This window comes from Aulonocara stuartgranti (assembly GCF_965226115.1).
Source record: "Aulonocara stuartgranti genome assembly, chromosome: 15".
Classification (NCBI taxonomy): domain Eukaryota; kingdom Metazoa; phylum Chordata; class Actinopteri; order Cichliformes; family Cichlidae; genus Aulonocara; species Aulonocara stuartgranti.
Genome location: NC_138951.1, coordinates 23484927 through 23504922, shown reverse-complemented (window position 1 = coordinate 23504922; position 19996 = coordinate 23484927). Strand labels below are relative to the sequence as shown.

The 19996-nt window shown below is 42.4% G+C and overlaps 1 protein-coding gene across 3 annotated transcripts in view; it reads right to left on the bottom strand.

The window, feature by feature from the left end:
• Positions 1-1042: 1042 nt before the first annotated feature.
• LOC309690102 (serine/threonine-protein kinase D3-like) overlaps positions 1043-19996 on the bottom strand; it is a 56606-nt gene continuing 37652 nt past the window's right edge. For 2 of the 3 annotated variants that reach the window (XM_082506966.1, XM_082506967.1), the window contains exons 5-18: positions 17299-17456; positions 14957-15146; positions 14639-14716; positions 13475-13649; positions 12887-13010; positions 11832-11909; positions 8902-9178; positions 5096-5148; positions 4914-4986; positions 4717-4823; positions 4294-4455; positions 4071-4169; positions 3305-3748; positions 1043-2479 (exon numbers count right to left, since the gene is read on the bottom strand). In XM_082506966.1, coding sequence (XP_082363092.1) covers positions 2306-2479; positions 3305-3748; positions 4071-4169; positions 4294-4455; positions 4717-4823; positions 4914-4986; positions 5096-5148; positions 8902-9178; positions 11832-11909; positions 12887-13010; positions 13475-13649; positions 14639-14716; positions 14957-15146; positions 17299-17456 — 2192 coding nt within the window. In that variant the 3' untranslated portion in view covers positions 1043-2305. The remainder of the gene's footprint in view (positions 2480-3304; positions 3749-4070; positions 4170-4293; positions 4456-4716; positions 4824-4913; positions 4987-5095; positions 5149-8901; positions 9179-11831; positions 11910-12886; positions 13011-13474; positions 13650-14638; positions 14717-14956; positions 15147-17298; positions 17457-19996) is intronic. The other variant, XM_082506968.1, reaches the window with a different exon arrangement.

The window sequence follows — 19996 nt, the reverse complement described above, 5'->3', positions numbered from 1 at the left end:
ATAGTAATTGAAAATTGAAAACAAAAAAGTAGCAGCAGTAATGTGTATTGATCCAAAACTGATCCGTTCCTCAAGAAATCCACAAACCTCACTGCGAGCAGTTTATAAAAGATCTACACTGAAGATCTACAACCTTCATTAATATTTGTTCCACAGAACATTATTTAACTGAAACAAGTTAAAAATAAATGAATAAAATAAAGACTTGTGTTAGTCTTCATTAATTTGGTCAGATTTGGCATGGACACAGTCGAATCTCAAAATTTGACAAAATCCCCCCCACATGAACTTCATGTGTTCTCTCCAGGTACTCGGGCTTCCTTCCACAGTCCAAAGGCACGCAGTTAGTTGGGTTAGATCACTTGGTGATTCTAAGTTGGTTTGAATGGCGGTCAGTCCCTCTGTGTGTTAGGCCTGTGACCTGTCCAGAGTGTACCCCGCCTCTCACCCACCATAATTATGGTCAATTATTAAACCCACACTACAATTTTTCAAAATAAAAACAAAAAAACAAACAAACAAAAAAAGCCCAAATAATCAGATTTTTTTAAAAACATTTTGCCCACATAATTCGTTTCCATCAGTTTCATCTATGTGTGCAGGGTCACAAGGTTTCAGCTGTCACAGGGTGAGACGTGGAACACCTGTCCAGGTCATTAGTTAATCACAGGACTAACCTACAGTCAGTCAGAGCAATCAGTAAACCTAACACGCATGTCTTTGGACTGTGAGAGGAAGTCTGAGAGCGCACACAGGCACAGGGAGAACATGCAAACTTGGATAGGCTGTCGAAGTGTGACAAGAGTGCAAGTAGTCCTCGAGTAAAACACTGCTGGTGCCCAATGAAGGGTTTAAATCACTTCCTATGACTGATAAATAAAGGCAAAGTTTTTGTCTTGAGAGTGCGCAAAGCAAATGCCAGAAAAACTCAAACTCTATGGAGTAAGTCAAGACCTGTGAAGACGTCCGCCTGTTTTTTCCACAGTGCTGGAGCCTCGTCTAGAAGACGACTGGCACAGGAACAACAATGACGACTCACCCGCATTTTGCCGTTCATCTTTAATATTTTCATCCACATGACAAAACATTTCTTGCAAAAATATAAAACATGTGAAATAAATTCTCAGGCTGGAGTCAGATCGGGATTGACGAACACGTTAGAGTTCAGAAAGACAAAGGAGACAATAGCAGCTCGATTCTTCTCAGCTCTTCCAGAGTTTCTGAAAATAACTCACGTTTGTTCCTCTGCAAAAGTTTCTGCCATACAGCCACATTATTACAGGTCGGAGACAGTGATGTATGTCCCACTTAACTTGAATATAACGTCCGCATCTGTCACCAGCTAAAATAAGTCTGTTAGCAAAAGAGTTTCTTTAAATAGAAAAACTAACCAACTCTACTAATAATTAATGGTACATAAAAAATATTTCTTATTTGAGTCCAGGAAGTGTTCATTAAATAAACTTCATACTTAAGAAGCATTGTTAGACGCAGGGCCAGCCTCAAGTGACCATTAGAGGAACTGCAGTCTTGGAACATAGCATTGATATTGTTTTGATGCTTTAAAGGCCAAATCTGTTCTCAAAACTAGTCAGATAAAAGTAATTTAATCTGCATTGAATAAATGTTTGGTTGACTATTTGGCCAACATTCATTTTCTAATTTTAAGATTGTAATTGCAGCCTCGAGGGAGGCTAAGATGGCTTCAAACTTTTGCAGATGATCAAACTGAGACTTACTGACAGTGAAATTCTCGTGAAAAAAAAAAATTTCCCAATAGTGCAAAGACATCCCAACAAGAACAAAAACTACAGTCGGGAGAGAGCGCTTGTTTCTCGTGAGTTCCAGTTAGTCACAAAAGACGACATTGACATCTACACAGCTTTTTAGAACTACAATGTAACGGCCACCTGCTAAAACTGTGCTATCGAGCTGAAAAAGTGAGTTGAGTCTGGTTTTGGATTAGCCCTTCCACGACTCCGCTGGCAGTGCTGACGTATGTTGAAGCCCCAAGTTGAATTCTGGGGAGAAAAAACACGATGCTTCCGTGTTTTGGCTCTTAGCGTCCGTTTGTTTATGGCTTTGTAGAAACGAAAAAGAAACTGGAAAAAGATAAAATATTTGAAAAGTTTTAATTCTCTGGACCTGAATTATCGCTGCAGTGAGCTGCCTGATCAGCGTGTCCTCATGGGTCATCACACGCCGTCATGGGGGAAAGCCTGCGGCCTACACAGTGGCGCTTCTGTCAACAGTTTCCCGGGTTTGAGGCTAACCCTCTTAAGAAAAGTCAACATGGCCAAGGCCTCTAGGGGTCCTCCTCCATGTCATCCAGGTTGGGCGACATGATGAAGTGTTTGGGGTAGTGCAAGCCTCTCTCGTCAGCGTATTCCTCCCATCGGGCATCGTCGCTTTCGTGAGTGATGTATCGCTCACCTCGCCGTGTCTCGAACTCCCTGAGGTCCAGCCAGGTCTGGTAGTCCTGGACGACAATGACAACATTAAACACTTTTTTTATGCTCAGCTTTCACTCCATCTTTGACTGCTACAGGAGCTTTGCATGATTCATTGCTCAAAATAATCCTTATTTATGTTAGACTGGACCAGTTCATCCTCCATTTGAAACAAGCCATTTTAGCTCCTCCCCCCTATTAAGCCAACTTTCTTCTGATTGGTTGCCCCTTGGCTGTGGAAATCTGCTAAGAAGCATGTCTATAAGCCTGAGAAAATCTATTGTTGTATATTTGATATAGAGGTCAACTGTCCCTTTAAATCAGTGATTTAAGGTATGATTTGATCATTCAAAAACAGAGTTAAAATAATAACTTTATGTCCTGCATCACAGACTGTACACAAAAGATGGACACAGCTTCCAAGTCGAAAACATAAATATGAAGCCAACGTGAATCTGCATTCATTCTAATGGCCAGCAGGGGGCGACTCCTGTGGTTACACAAAGACTAGTGAATGAGAAACCAGCCTTCGCCCTTCTTGCTCTATGACCTCATTACATTTTTTCCTAAAGGGGGGAATAAATGTTTTACTTTCATTAAGTACTGCATATTCACTGTGAATCCACTGTTTGTTCATTTTATCTTGTGCTTTTATTTTATTGTTCTTATTCTGCCATTGTTTTACTAAGTGTTTTATCTTATTGTAAAGTGTCCTTGGGTGACTTGAAAGGCGCTCATAAATAAAATTTATTATTATTATTATTATTATTATTATTGTCATTATTAAATCTTTATTTACTTTAATAACGCTCATGCGATACTGCAGACTCTTCTAAGGAAAGCAGTTTGGTTACCTGCAGCCAGGGGTGGCTCAGCGACTTGTCCACGCTGTAGCGCTTCCTCATCTTCACCTGCAGCAGGTTATTAATCAGGTCTTTGGCTGTCGGAGAAGAATAGTCAAGTGGCGTTAAAACACACAAACTGTTACAAATGTGAACATGAATGAACCCAAGTCCAGATGTTCCCTTACCCTCTTCTGAGATCTCCTTCCAGGGGTTGGCTGGGTACATGAAGGCGGCATTCTGGATCTGGTCATTGATGTCCTCGTCCTCATTGAAGGGAAACGTCCCGCTCAGACTGACGTAGACGATGACGCCGACCGACCACATGTCCAGAGATCGGTTGTAGCCTTTGCTGCGGAGCACCTCGGGCGCCAAGTAGGCCGGAGTGCCAACCACTGAGCGGCGGAACGACTTCTCCCCGATGATACGAGCGAAACCAAAGTCGCAGAGCTTCACCTGGTTGAGAGGGGGGAAAAATGCAGCATTAATCCACTGGCTCTCCCGTGAGTTCCTCGTCCTTCTAATTTATAATTAAACAGAAGGTAGCTGTGGCGGCGACTATCGTTCTGCTCTGGACCCTTGGTGAGATCGGTACTATGAAAACTTCTGGTTCTTGTGGTCTGCAGTGCACTGGTGTGGAGTACTGTCAGACCCAAAGACAAGGCTCCCTGGAAAGCAGCTGAATGACATCAAGGACCAGCGCAATAGCAACCAAGTTCCAACCAATTGCAACACCTGGGTGAGCTGCCTCAGTGTGGGAAAGTGCATTTGTACTAACCTGAGGAAACGGCTCTGCAGAGGCCAGCAGGACGTTCTCAGGCTTCAGATCACAGTGGACGATGTTCTTGAAGTGAAGATGCCTCAGGGCTACCAGGATCTGCAGACCCAACAGTCACAAACTGAATGACTCCTATCAGAGTCCTATCAGACATCCACATAAACCCTGCCTAAGAAAACAGACAAAAAAGTGTCTCCTTCCGCCTGAGCTTTCACGTTCTCACCTGTGTAACCAGGAACTTGGTGAGCCGTTCGGGTAGCCGGCTCTTCTCGCTGGATAAAATCATCTCCAGCATGTCGCCGTGAAGCTTCTCCATGACCACAAACACCTGCTCGGGCGTCTCAAACATGCACTCCAGGTTAACAATCCCCGGATGGTGGAGGTTCTGTCACACATAGGAGACAATCTGTGAAAACTAGATTCTAACTGGAGCAATCTAATGAAGTAATTAACAGTTTTGTAAAGATGTTATCCATTTTTTAAAACTATAAAAAGGATTCCTCACACATGATGCTCGATTACATCTTAAATATTGTTTGATCACTGCATTCATCGTGGGAAGCCGAGATTGTGAGATTAAAATTTGATTGATTGTACAGCTCTAACTTAATCTCACATTAAATTGATAAAGCTCGCCACGTCTCACCTGAAGTATGGCCACCTCGTTCCTCAGCTGGCTCTCCTGCTTAGTAGGAAACCGCATTTTGTCGATGATTTTGATCGCCACGTCTCTGCCGGTCTTTCTGTGTTTACCTGCAGAAGATGAGAAAAGAGATCAATTTGATTGTTTGTAATTGCCTGTAATGCATATAAAATATGTCTCATTTTAACACGACCTCTCACCTCCATAAACGATCCCAAACTGTCCCGAGCCGAGGACCTCGTCAGCAAAGATCTGATACACTGAGCTGATATCCTGAACAAGACAGATTAGAGCACCTCAGACTGTGAGAACATCCTTAACTGTGTACGGACAAATCTGAAATAAAGAGGAAAAAAAAATCTGCTTGTGTGTGATGGCTTACCACATTTTCTTGTATCTGGGAGTTGGACACTGATATGCTGATAGACAGTTCCTCTGAGAAGACACAAAATAAAATACATATACATATTTATATATATTAAAAAAAAAAGGTGAACTCTGCAGGTATTTAACCCCCTTCACTTACAGCAAACACGTGTTTTTTTCCCCCCCAACCTCCAAATCATTAAAATCTCATTTCCAACATTTCCTTGTTTATCAAAGACAGAGGTGACGGGAGATTTCCAGCTGGGATCAAACATGTGGATTTCTTTGTACACTGTATGACAAAAAGAGCCCTGACGACGTTTCGTTTCCAGCTGTGACAACGATCTCCAAATCGTTTTCCAGATCTCACAAGAATAAAAGCCTCTGTTTCCTGTCTCCTCCTTTCATGTGATGGGAGCATTAATTCGGGCTGACACTGAAAGCCGACGGCGCGTTCTGTGCAAAGAAAACTGATGAGCTGACATCGATTTCGGATCGCTGCCCGGGGTTTGATCGGGTCACCCCTCTGCGATCAATACCTGCAGTCTGATGTAGATAGGCAGCCTGTTGATATTTAGGTCACCATGCAGAGCTGATGTAGGTTTATCGAAGTGGGAAGCACACATATGCAAAGAGTGCTGAGGAATTTTGACCCAGGGATGCAATTCTTTCACTAGAGGCCTGGGAGTTTGCGCATCCGAAACATTCTTAGGACTGCACTCCTGTACACCTTGTGACATTTCCTCCAGTGACGTATCAGATCAAACATACAAAGTGCAAATGTTGGTTTGTGATTTTGTCTTTAGATTTAGAGACTCACCTGAGAATAAACTAATAAACCAATAGCATGTTTTTATCAAATATATTAAAGTTATTGCACAAAAACAGCTGATTCTGAGGGGGTCAGGTTGCTGAGTTTCCATGAAATGAGCCACATGAAAGCGATCCAGGAGCAATTTGTTGGCAATCTGCATTTTCCAGGAAGATGGAGCGTCACAAGGCAAAAGTGAGAACATCAAGTTAACATTTTGGATCCATGGAGTGGAAATTCCCAAGAGCTTAATCCGATCATGAATCTATAATCAATATTTAAAAAACAAAAACAAAAAACAGGTAGATAACCAAGAGCCCCTACACTGTGATCACCTTTGACCGCAGGGATGGATCAGACATGAAAAAACGGTTCTTTCTGTAAATACTGACTCTTTTAAATTGACGAAATGCTTCTTCCTGTCTAAACCTGTGCGATTACTGCTGTTCCCTAACAAAGACAAACCCCGACCACTGCAAGTTTATGTCGCGTAGATAGAATTTGTCAGATAGAATAACATTTCATAACAGTACAATAACAACAATAAAACGGTTGGACCACTGGAAAAAAAGAAGGATAACATCACATGAAGTCTTTAAATGCTTCAATAATCTCCACAGAACACCACACGACCTGTAAACGCAGCACCAGTGTTTGCATGCCTGCTGATTGCTTCCATTTATATAACTTTGACACTAATGGATCTGCAGCAGAGCAGTGTCATTTCTTTCCTTTTTTTCTTTTGCGTGGGGGTGGATTTCCCTCGGTTATACATGACTATAAAGGTCCAGTGGCGGTCTGTGTGTCTATGAGGTAATAAAACAAAAAGTGGTGTTACATCACCGGTGCATTAACTTATTGATGCCATGATTTCAAAAACAAAACATCCATTTTCAGGAGGAAATTGAAGCTCCACGTTAATTACTCAACAAGTGGAAAACGCCACTGCTGACTGCGTCCCCTGAAGCGCCGCACTTTTATAACACACCAACTGTGCTCAATAACAGCTAATGCTCTTTTACTTTAATTCCACGAGGTGCATTTAGGTGCTCTAATTTAAAGGATGAAACTTAAGACTCTTATTTTCAGACAAAGAGACAGTTTAACCTGAGATGGATCGGAGCTGAGATGAAGCGGAAAATCCTCTGAAATCCCTTCAATCATGTTAAAATGCCAGCAGACGGCGTGTGTCTGCGCGTGTTTGTGTGTGTTGTGTAACGGTGGCCTCCTAAAACAATATTTGGAAGCTTTTCGCAGGCGAACAAACAAACGCACGTCCATTAAAGCATAAAAAGTCTAATCTGATTTCAGAAGCGACTCCATTACTGTATCAAAGGGCAAAGATGGGCATTAATATAGTGTGCATGAACCTCACTGGGTGTGCCTCCATTATCAAACATCTGCCTTTTATTACATAAAGATAAAATTTAGAAAGATATTCCATCTTTCTAAAAATATACAAACTGACACAGAAAGGTCGTCAGAGGTAGAACAAACCATAACAACGCTTTTCTACTACATGTACAACAAAAGTAGATGCAATCCATCAGTGGAAATATCCACAGGTTTAAAAATATGTCTATAAGTATACATACAATGGGGGAAATAATTTATCTCCTGCTGAATTTGTAAGTTTGTTCATTTACAAACAAATGAACAGTTTCTGATTTTTACAATAGTTTCATTTAAACAGAGAGAAACAGAGTATCAACCAAAAATCCAGAAAGAACACATTACATAAAAGTTAAATTGATTTGTGTCATTGAGTATGTATTTGATCTGTAACCCAGCTAGAGTTCCTGCTTCCACAGACTGGCTGTGAGCCAAATGGGCACGCAGATTAGAGTTAGTTAATCAATTACAGATACTCCTGATCTCTCCTTGTTGTGTATAAAGCACACCTCGCTAAAGAACCGGTTTCAAACATTCCAGCCTCTCCACCACTACGGACAAGAGCAACGAGATGTCAAAGAACAAGACTAGAACAGACTACAAGACGAGCAACACGAAGCTCAGTGAGAAGGTGATAAATGGGAAATGAAAGAAATCTAAAATGACCATCAGTCACCCTCGTGCTTTAGCTCCAAACAAGAGCTTGCCTCACAGGAGAAGCTTGTTAATGACCTGAAGGCACCAAGAAGACCATCAGTAACACATTCCCGCAGTCAAGCATGGAGGTGGAACCATTACGCTTTGGGAATGTTTCTGACTGTACGGAACGACTTTATCACATTGGGGAGCCAATGGACCATTAAATCTTGCAAGAGAACTGACGGTGCTTTCTCATTTTCAATCATTTAATTTAGCTGGAATGAACAAGCCAATATGAGTGTCATGTTATTGGGTTCACTTTTTTGATTGGTTGCCATTCCTCAAGAGGTTGGGTCTTATGTAACATGAATAAATGCAAGACTAATTCCTCAAATATTCTGTTTTTGTCTTTTTACACGCTTGTAAACCACAGAGAGAGTAAAAGAAAGACTGGTGTAGCCACCATGATCTTGGTTTGAAAAGCCTCAAACTAAACACTGTCACGGTCGCCATCTTGGTGTTTTGAGTTGTGTCTGATAAGTCACGGGTTAAATCTCAATTTTTGACCTTAGAAATGACAATACTTCACAAAATTAATTCCTAGTTTGTTTTTTTCAGTATGCAGATAGCATAACATATCTACTGAAGTCATAGTTAAAAAAAATGAGAATGTTCCATTGCAGCAAGACCCACCGCCCCCTGCTGGCCGTTAGAATAAATGCAGGTTTATGACACTTCTATATTTATTTAGCCATTCAGTTCATGGTAGTATTGAGAGCTTGAAAAGAAAATGACTGGACTTTTTTGGGGGGGGTTTGTTTGTTTGTTTGTTTTTTGGCTATTAACTTCTACATTGGCTTTTCAGACACAGCGGTCACATCCGTATTTTTTTACACAAAACTGAATTTCCTGCTGAAGGTACAGAAGGAACAGGCAAAACCAAGAACAGGACCAAAGACTAAAGAGGGTCCGTCACTCACTGTGATCCTTCCCCTGGCCTGGCCCCGTGCCGACGCTAGCCTTGGGTGTGACGGGCATCAGCGCCTGCCGGATGGCTTTCTCCCAACTCTGCCCTACATCCCGTCCCACGCCAGATGCTGCCAAAGCTGGGTTGTGGTAGAGGCCACCGTTGTCCTCCCCGACGTAGTACACCATGCTGCCCGTGATGATCTCAAAGCAGTGTGGGTTGCTACCCTGAGGCAGTCTGCCAAAGTCTTGCGCCGGCTCCACCTGCAGGATCTCAGACAGGGGGATCTCCTATGGAATAAAAAAGAAAGTTTAAATCCTGGGTCTTGTGGATGAAGTAATCTAAAAAGGTCCCTTTAGCCTGAACTTGAACTTTGGCACTTATAGAACATATCTTCTCTGATTTGATTTTATTCTTTAAGAGTCAGAATCATCCATGAGGTCTTGAAATTATCCAGAGGGCTCCATCCGAGCACCTCTCCTCTCCTTGCTAAAACTAAGACACTCTTTGAATGTCAGTGTTTAAAACTTCTCTTCCTTCCTTTTCTGGCAGAGTGCAGAAACCCTGCACCCCTCCACAAACCCTTAACCATGCCAGATCAAACATTTCAAAAAGAGCGATTGGCTCAGTGGTGTCTCCACGCTCCTCGGACTCATTTGAACCTTTTGCCAAGTTCACCCCGAGCCACGCCCTCCCATCACCATCTTTTCATCCTCTGATTAAAAGGCAGGACGTGCCTTAGAAGCTTCGGGCACTTGGCAGTGTGGCAGTGAGCCAAAGAGGCGGCAGGGAAGCGACCCGACATCTCCAAAAACCACCACAGATCCCCCACCCTCCAACCACCCCACCTCCCCGGCCTTGTGCTCCATACCTCCTCCCTGGCTTTCTCTTCAAAGGAGGATTTCTGCTGCGCTTTGTGCTAAAGGTCAACAGGTCGGCGGCAGGCGCAAGATAAAAGGACGTGAGGTATGAGAGAGGGAAGTGATGGAGCTGCAGCTGAATTCAGTGATCACAGTTTTCAAGGAAATTATTTAGTCCAACTTGGAAGTTCAAAATTGGATTAAAAAAATAAATAAAAGCCACAGATCTGCACTGTCATTAAAAACACATCAGTGAGCACACTGCTGCTAAAGTTTACAGGCACTCGTCATGGGCATAAATGTCGTGGTAATTTGGGTCTTTTAGTGACTTCTTTGAACTGTTGCTTTTCCAGTTAAATGACTGTGCAGCATGCATCTTTAATGACTTTAAAAACAAGAATTATGAGCTTGAATTTATTTTGGATTTTCTCTCATTCACACATGGTCAAAAGCCTACATACGGGCTCAGATATAAACATCACACCCAATATTTAGCAAGTTGACCAGAGTTGGTAGCCACCAACAAGCTTCTGGTTCAATATGAATATTTGACACCTTTTATTGGCAGAATTGGTAGAATTCATTCAAACTGGTTGGTTTCCTGGCATGGACATGGCTTTAAAGCGTAGCCCACAAATCTTTAATGGGGTTGAGGTCGAGGATTTGTGAAGCCCATTCCAGAAGCTTAAATTTAGCCTGTTCTGTTTGAACAGCTAATTGTATCCAAGTTTCAAGCGTCTGTGGATTTGAAGTATTTTTTGTTTATTATTTCATCTACTTTGGCACAGAACATGATGTTACCACCGCCATGCTTTACAGTAGGTTTGAAAACCTCACCTTTACTTCTCAAACACCTCTTATCACTGTGGCTCTTTATCTTGTATAAATCATAAAGTTTTTCTTCAGCAGTTATTTGGCGTGTCCATGTGGGCAGCTGGAAATTTTAGTCAAGCTTGATGGTGCTGATTCTGGAGAGGGGGCTTCTTTCTTGGTCAGCAACCACTCAGTCTAGTGACGTAAAACTCACTTCACTGTGGACTGTTCATGGCAGGCTTCAACCTTGGTGGTTCCTGGGTTGTCCATCATCCGAGGGTGACAGTTTGGGTTTGTCTTCCCAACCTCACCAAAGTGGTGACATATCCAAACAACAATTTTTTGAACAATGATCTTGAATCTTGGATGACCTTTTTAGATCTTCACTGAATTCTTTGGACTTCTCCATGGTTTTGAGTATGGGTCAGTCCAATGAGTGGTGTCAAACAAATCCTTTTATGCTGGCAAAGAGGAACTACCAGTTGAAGCCAATTGTGATCACCAACAGTTAACAGGCCTTAGCAACGTGAACTTAAGACATTGTAGAAACATCAGCACCACTTCTTAAAAATATTTGAGTGAGCGAATGTATATGTTTGTCCTTGGATTAAAGAAAGTCTAAAATAAATTCAAACGTATGCACCCAGTTCTTGTTACAATCACAATGGGCGATCGTGGCTCAAGAGTTGGGAGGTCGCCTTGTAATCGGAAGGTTGCCAGTTCAAGCCCTGGCTTGGACAGTCTCGTCGTTGTGTCCAAAACCCGTTGCCTACTGGTGGTGGTCAGAGGGTCCGGTGGCGCCAGTGTCCGGCAGCCTCGCCTCTGTCAGCGCGCCCCAGGGTGGCCGTGGCTACAATGTAGCTTGCCATCACCAGTGTGTGAATGGGTGGATGACTGAATGTGTAAAGCGCTTTGGGGTCCTTAGGGACTAGTAAAGCGCTATACAAATACAGGCCATTTACTGAAATGGCCAGTAAATGGCACATTATTCAATGTCAGTGTCGGTACAACAGATAGTTTTAATGTTTCTTTGCCACCTTTCTTTAAATATATTAAGTTACATTATCAACACAGAGCTTTCAACCAATGATAGACAACCTGCTCTTGGAACAATTACAGTGGACAAGCAGACAGTGATGTGTGTTAATGTCTTATGAGGTTCATGCTGTGTTACGGTATGAACCCGACTCCCTCCAGCTCTTCTCTTCACGTCGCTGCTTTGTTTGGCCGAGCAGCTGAAACTAGATCCGGGGCTCACCGGGTCTCCTACCTTGTAATACTTGGCTCCACTTTCATTCTGAAACAGAGTCAGACTCTTGCTGTCCAGCCTCCAGTAATGTCTCTTCCTCTGCAAAGACAAAACTTGTCATTAGGGAGAATGCTTTGAATCTGAGTCCAGAGAGAAAATAAAAATCTTTAAATCTCTTTTAGTTTCCAGTAATCAAAGACTTTCCTTTGAGGTTTTGAGTGATGGATATAAATGGAAGTATCTGAAGTACAAGAAACCGTTTCAAACAGTACTATATGTAGGACAGAGTCTTTTTATTGACCAATAATTTAATTCCCTGGATGACAATAGATGTGTTCACCTGATGCACTTAACTGCTTGTTCATTTCTAGTAGAGCATTTGCATGTAGAACATGTTTCCAGATTGTGTGGATATATACCAAAAACCAAAGCTCAGTGATTAAAATGGATTTAATAATTTCTGCACTGACTTGATGAAGCACCTCGAACTTCCAGACTGCAGTGCTAAAGCTGACGTAGGTTATCAGTGCCCCGTGTTTGTTCATCTCCAAAAACTACCAAGCTGAAATATTTGAAATTTGGCAGTGAGGTAGAGCAAATAAAAAAGGAAGAACGTTTGAAATTTTGGTGCAGATTAACATCACTTTTATTACATTTTCTAAATACGACGCTGGGATTAGTGACGGCTTTGCCTTTCTCCCAGTAACTCCTACAGCGAAGCACATTATTGAAAAATGCTATTCACATTAGCCAATTAGTGCTTACAGTGTAATGTACAAATTTTATATTTGCATTGTGTTTCATATGTCTTGTGTTTGAATATTGCCTATAAATGTTTTAGCTTTTAGTGTTTGTGTCTGTTTTTTGGAATTTTTTGCTGCTCCTAAGAGCTTTTAGCCAAAGCCAAAGGATTAGACTGGATTGATATTTTTACTTAATTATAAAATGAATTCAGATATTTCCTGCTTTTGTTGTTGTTCCTGCAAACAGACCAGCTGTGTTTGTCAGGCACCCAAAGGCCTAAAAAAAAGCTCAAAAGACACCTTAGTTTGTCTGTGTTTTGTGCTTCATCTCACCAGGTTGTCACGGTTGGTGTAGTGCACCAACCAGCCTTCTTTAACCACTGTGGAGCTTTTTCTCTTGGTGTGTTTGATGGACTGGACCACACGCATCAGAGGGATGTTGCTGCTGGTCGACGGGCTGCGTGAAACCAAATAAAAACATGCAAAGAAGCATTTTAAGGAAAAAAAGCCCACACAAAAATACGATACTAATGAGAATGTCAAAGATTCAAATAAAAAAAATAAAATGCATGCAAGTCTTTGGAGGAGTTCCTTCTTTTCTCTTCTCTAAAGCTCTAGGCTCTCTTAACACTGAACACACTCGTTTGTTGTAGATTTCGGTTACAAACCACATGAGGGTGGAGCCATGCTTGTGGTTTATTGCTGACGGGGGTAAAAACATGCCATCCAACACTGGACGTCACTTTGAAATTGTACCGTATATCCGAGAGAAATCGAACCTGTTCACATCACACATATCATGATCTCTACTTATGACAAAGCATCCAATACTGAGGCTCAATAGATTTTCTCATGAGGATAAATTAAGATTTTTATAATGCTATTTTAAAGCCCGTCACCAGTTCCAGTCGTCTGCTTCACCTGATCGTTCTGACCGTCTCGTCATCCTTCTCGCAGTCTGTGCAGGGACCCCCGAAGAAGATCTTGTCTTCGGTGGACTGCTCGTCCTGCTCGTCCATGCTGTGACCTCCATCGCTGTTCACATCGCAGTCCACCTCCATCGTCGCCTCTGAGTCCATACCAGGACTGGCTGGCTCTGAAGAAACAGGAAAAACATGAGAGCCTGGGAACAGGTCTTAAAACTTCCAGCCCGAGATTTCACTGAGCTGCAGTTCCTCTAATGGCCAGTAGGGGTTAGGTGTAAAATGCCAAAGACTTGAAATGAAAACGTTTCTCAATCCAGTTTAAAAAAATAAAAATCAAAAATAGATCAAAAATACTCTGACGTGATCAGTGTAAAGTCTGAGCTCTGCAAACGTGAGATTTCTGTCTCCTTCATTTCTTATATAGACTCCCCACTCATTTCATTGTCTCGTAGAGCAGGTCACCCAAAGGAAAATCATTGTTAGGGTAATCAGGGAGCGAAATGAAGTCACTTTTTTCTTTTCTATCAAAATAAACTTATTACTTAAAATTAGAAATTTTTTGACATCAAAACCTCAGTTGAGGGTTTTTTAAAAAATATTTTCTGCCTTGAGTGCAAGAAATTCTGTGTTGTGTTTTCTAATTTTATTCATGTAATCTTTTATTATTTTCTTTTGACTTCTTTTCAGTGTTAGTCATTTTAATTATTATTTAAATTGCTGTCTTTTATTGTTGTATGGAGGGCGTATGTTCCAATGAATAATAAAAAAGGAAATCAGATATGGTGTTACAGATAAACAGTAGCCAGGGTGGGAACCCATTTAACTGTCCATTTAACGGTTTTGTTTTAGCCTCTGGGCACAACTGTGTATAGCCAACTTCCTGTTCCCTGCGCTGGTCAGAAGAACCTAATCGCATAAACTGTCATGAGATGGCAGCTGACGGCTTTGAGATTGCATTTCCTCCTTGATCTTCTCTACCTGTATGAAACCAAAGTGTCCTCAGCGGTCAATAAAAATCCAACAACAGGAAGAAACTAAAAAGAGTCCAAGAGCAAATCTCCCGTCCTTTGCCTACAGCGTCAGAATCTGTCTGCAGATATTAAATTTTGCCCATCAAAGGTTTCAGATGATTAAAGCGGTAAACGTGAAAACGACTCACCTCCGTTAAAGTCGACCTCGCCCAGGCAGTCTCGAGGTACTTTGGCTGCACATCTCTTATGGCAGTTAAATTTACAGTCTAAAAAGCAAACATACAAAAAACATATTAAACATTTTAAACTTCTTGAATAACCATGTGACGAAGAGTAACCGACGGTTCCCACAGAGTACTGCAGAGTCTCCCCACACACTTCACAGGGCGATTAAGAAAAAAGTGAAGGAAGGTTAGGACTTCACAGCAGATTGAATATCTCTGGAGTTTGGACTGTTGGTTTTCTAAGACTTTCCTGTGTGTGTGTTTTTGCGTGTGTGTCGTCACCTTTGCATTGCAGGCCCTGGCGGAAGAGGCCCTTCAGCAGGCGTTTGCAGAACTGGCAGATGGTGGGACGGGTGTAGGTGTGGACGGAGAAAGTGTGGGGGACTTTCACCCGACCCAGGACCATCTTCTCCATCCAGATGGGCCGGCCGCTCAGCAGGGAGTTGCGCTTCATGGCGCCCAGAAGAGGGCGCTGCAGAGGGGCGGGGAACAGAAACAAAAATGCGAAGAAGAAATAGGATTTATTTTTCTGTTTATGCTCAGATTTCCAAACAGAGAGCAAACTGACCAATAACACTTCAGTAACTCATTTTAGTTTGTATTTAAATTTGTTCTTCATGTAAAAACTAATCATTAAAAGACATCACGCTTAGACGCTGGAGGCAGAAAGTGCTTAATAATTCCTACCCTTATCTTTTATATCTGCAGGGCACTGCCACCCTGGAATAGACGACTTCCACCAGGACAGAAATGTTTTTCATAGAATCAAAAGTGATCATTGAGAACAGCTTTAGCTTCAGTGACCTTTCCTCTCCCAGCAGGGCTTCCAGATCCTCTGACTGATGAGGTCAAGAGTTCAGATTTTATCTCAGTTCTTCTGCCTCTGGCAAATCTTCAGTTTATAGTATTTTGTACCGATACAGAACCAAGATGTCTGAACCATCTGTGGATTCAACTTTCAAATATAAACAACAAATGATGCAGTCTTCTTTTTTTTCTCCATTTTTATGCAAGTTATTTTATTAATTACCACAAACATCCTGAAAGAGGCAATCAGCTGAATCTGGAAACAGGCGAGCCTGTTATGTTGTTGCGCTCATGCATGCGCAGCTTCACGTGGGTGTTGGCAGACTTATCTACTGATTATCACAGTAAAGGTGCTCTGTGTTCATAATGTGAACAAGAAGCACAAATCTGTGCTGAGGTGACTCACTCTCCTAGCATCATTTACATTTAAGGGAAAAGTATTAAATTTAGTTTTCTTTGTTCTTTTTAAATGCACTTTATGAGGTTTGCAGTTTGCCCTCCTGAAGCTCCTTCTGACACACAATCTGCCGGAGCAACTCGCCCAGCTTGCGGGTCAACAGCATGTTCTTGTTAGTCTAAAAAACTAACTCTTTATAGCAATCTACTGACCTCAAAGGAGAGGTCAGAGGTCAAACGTGACATATATGAGGATTTTTGTAAACCATTATGTTGGCCGGAAGCTTTTGGTGGATGTAAGCCAAATTTTAAGTTTTATCAGAATTCATTTAAAACTTTTCAAGCTATCGTGTTCACAGACAGAATAACACACAAGCACACAAACGCTTCTAAAAACATGAATTAGTGTAGAGTTTGTTCTGCGTTCTGCTGTATGTGTCTGGATTGAGTCCACCATAAGGCTAACACGCTGACACACAACTAGACACTCGCACGCCCACACCTAAAGCCAACTAACACTCAATTAACCTAACGAGCGAGCGTTTGGACTGTGGCGGGATCACGCAGCTGATCTTTAGGTGAAAGTTTCTCTCGTTTTTGGTCTTTGAGTGATGTTTTTTTTTATTAGTTCTAACTAAAAGGAAATGAAAGGAGTAGTCAGAGCTTCAGAGGTTGATCTGAAACATCAAATTTAGAGATTTGCTCACTCATCGTGAAAGCGGCGTACAGACAAACTCTTTTCCATCCACGAGAACAAGAACAATGACTGTCCTTGTAAAGCATGCAGCTTGCAGGGCACTGTCCCGGCAGGAGCAGGAAGCATGTGACACAATGGGCCTGAATTAGTACAGAACAGTTGGATAATCCACCTTCTCACTTCACTGATTCACCATATGTGCATGGACCTCTAGACCTCCTAACAAAGTCCAAATTATCTGAAATGTCCATGAAGAAAGTGAGACTTCTTTAGGATCTGCTGCCCGAGCGTGATCACACATCGGGTCTCTTAAAGGAACAGTTTCTTTCTGGGATCTGTAAAATCTAGCTTGGCTGCTTGTTAATCAATCAGACTAACTGATTGCACAACATGCTGCTCGGGTCCACTCAGGTCAGATACGTATATGGGTCTGACTGTGCTCGGGTCCCCCTCTGATCTGTGTGCTTGCTCAGCCTGTGAGAATCTGACTGTGACTCTCTCTGCTTGTTGGCTTGAACCGGATGGAAAAATCAAGCGGTTTGCCTCGAGCCATCAGACAGAAAGTGCATGTGTGTGTGTATGTGTGTGTGTACTGGGGCTGCACAACTGCAAGGGAAGTCTGTGCATACATTTTAACTCATTCAAAAAAAAAAAACAACAACCAAAAAACCAACTAAAATGAATACGACTAATGAGTGATTTCATGCGAGCGCAGCAGACCCACCTCCTCCTGCAGAGCCGGGCTGAAGTCAGTGGAAGGTGGACGAGCGACAGACAAGGTGGCGCCTGGCAGGGAGACGTTTGACAGTCGCCTCTTCCTCACGCCGCTGCAGTTGTTGGGGATCTTGAACGCACACCGCTTGTGGTAGTTCTGTCCACATCCTGCACAGGAGAGGAATCATTATTAATCATCATTAAGATTCACAGTTCAACTGAAGTTCTGATCCCGAAGTTAATAAAGGAACCAAGTCCGACCCATGGCCTTTGGGAGACACCCCCAGTACCTCCAGCTCTTCCAGGATGAGACCAAGGCCCTCCCCGGGAGGCATCCTAGTCTCACCCCCTCTCTCTAAGCCAGAGCCCCAACAACAATTGAGAAAGATCATATCTATCATTCATATCTATGATTTCATTCTTTTGGTTTCACAACCACAGATGAGAGTAGAAACACAGATAAACCTGTGAATCAGCAGCTTTGCTTCCATGTTCAGCTGCTTTGAATCTCTGTCTCTCTTCCACAACATGTTTTTTATCCTGTCTTCCTTCTCTCTCCCCAACCAGTCGCGGCAGATGGCCGCCCCTCCCTGAGCCTGGTCCTGCTGGAGGTTGCTTCCTGTTAAAAGGGAGTTTTTCCCTTCCCACTGTTGCCAAAGTGCTTGCTCATAGGGAGTCGTATGATTGTTGGGTTTTTCTCTGTATGTATTATTGTAGGGTCTACCTTACAATAAAAAGCACTTTGAGGCGACTGTTGTTGTGATTTGGCGCTGTGTAAATAAAATTAAATTGAAAATTGAATTGAACATAAATCTCTGGTCTTGTGCTGCAGGAGGGTCATTTTGTAGCTTTTGTGGCTAAAATGTGCCGAGACTAAACCTCAGGAATGCAGATTCTTGATAAAACACGGCAGGGCCAAAGCAGAACCTTTTATTTTTCTTACCAAGGAAATTTTAACCCTTCAGACAGGGCCGGGCTTTTAAGTCCTTTCTGTCCATTTTCTATGCAAAACCAGGTTACTCAACATCACTGGCTTATATGAAATATGGATACGGTTCAAATTAACCAGTGTAGGGTCATGCGATGACAGCACTAAGTACCAACTTTATAGCACGTCTGGTCAACAAGCTGTATTGAATTCAGATGCCTGCTCACAACTGGAGCACAGACTTCATGAACAATCTGTCTGTACGAGTAAGGCCAAAGTAAGGCCCATTATTTATCAGATAAATGCATTAAAATGTGTCAAAGTATTAATTTACTCTTCTAAAGGTTCATTTATGCCCAACAATCTTCTCATAGCCAAATTATCTGTTTAAAAACACAGAATTTATTGAGTCCAGGATGTGGTTCAGAAAGCTGTTTACAACATCTGAAGCTTAAAAGTGCAGGAAAAAAAAAAGCTAAAATTTTCTTCCATCAAGGTTGTTTTTCTATTTTTTTTCTGTCGCTTCAGGTTTGGGAACTTTTCATTTTTAACCATTTCAAACGTACAAGCGGAAGCCAAACATCAGCTGCTCGGGTGTCTCTCTGCTCGGCATCACAACAGAGCGCCGAGATCAAAACGTTAAAGACAAGACTGTCTGAAAAATGACTGCAGGAAGTCGACGAGCCGCTGCAGCTTTAAAATCAGGTCTAAAAACCAGTGTGTGAATATCCGAGTGCGTGTATGCCTCTTTCTTTCTTTTTTTTCCCCTCGAGGTGATGATTTGGTCAGCGTGGACGTGGTGGAAACCCGAGAAGCCACCACGTGTTACCTCAGGGAAAATAAAAGTTTATGAGACGTGTTAAAGCAAACATGACATCACTGTGAACTCTGATGGAGGTTTAAACAGTCGAGTTTTATAGGTTTGAAGGTCCAGTTATCGGTCACTCAGAGGGAATAGCATGCAGCCTGCCGGACCTCTATTACATCCCTGCTGAATCACTGACATCACTTCCCATCTTAATGTTTAAATAGTGAGGAGCCTATTTTAATGCACACACATCCTGAAAAGGATTTCTGATGACTAAATCTGAGACTTTATGCTCATGATCGTTAGACTGCTCTTAGCAGGCCAAGCGAGATATTCCAAAACTTTTTCCAAAATTTTCCAGTTCCTCCTGGGAGACTAACCCAAGGTGTTCCCATCATCTCTCCAGTGAGACCTGGATCTGTAACTCTGGGTCTTCCCACACACCCAGATCACCCGAGCTGGCTTTTTGGCACAAGAGTGCAATGGCTCTATTCTGAGCTCCATCCAGAGGACTGAGCCCCTCACCCACTGAGCCCGGCTCAGCCCACCCACTCACAGAAGCTCATTTTGGATGCAGGCATTTGCCAATCATTTGTTCAGTCACTAACCAGAGCTCATGACCAGGTGAGGGTAAAAGCAGTTCGGGACAGCGCCCACACTGCTGCCAGTGCCACAACGACCTCGCTCCCTCCCCTAACTCCCTCACTCGGGGCTAAAACTGTACCTCAACCCAAGAGTGGTGGCAGAGAACCACAACCTTTAATGTGCTGACTCTCATACTGCTCGCTTCACCAAACCCCAACTCAAACACCAAACCAGATCCCTGGCAGGGTCCAACACTCACTTTGAACATGCAGCCGGCACAGCCATGAAATTTTTGCTAACAACAATTTTTTGCTGAAAATTGAGAAAATGAGACTTAAATGTAAGCCAAGAACTGTGAATTCAAACACTAGGACAGCATCTATATTT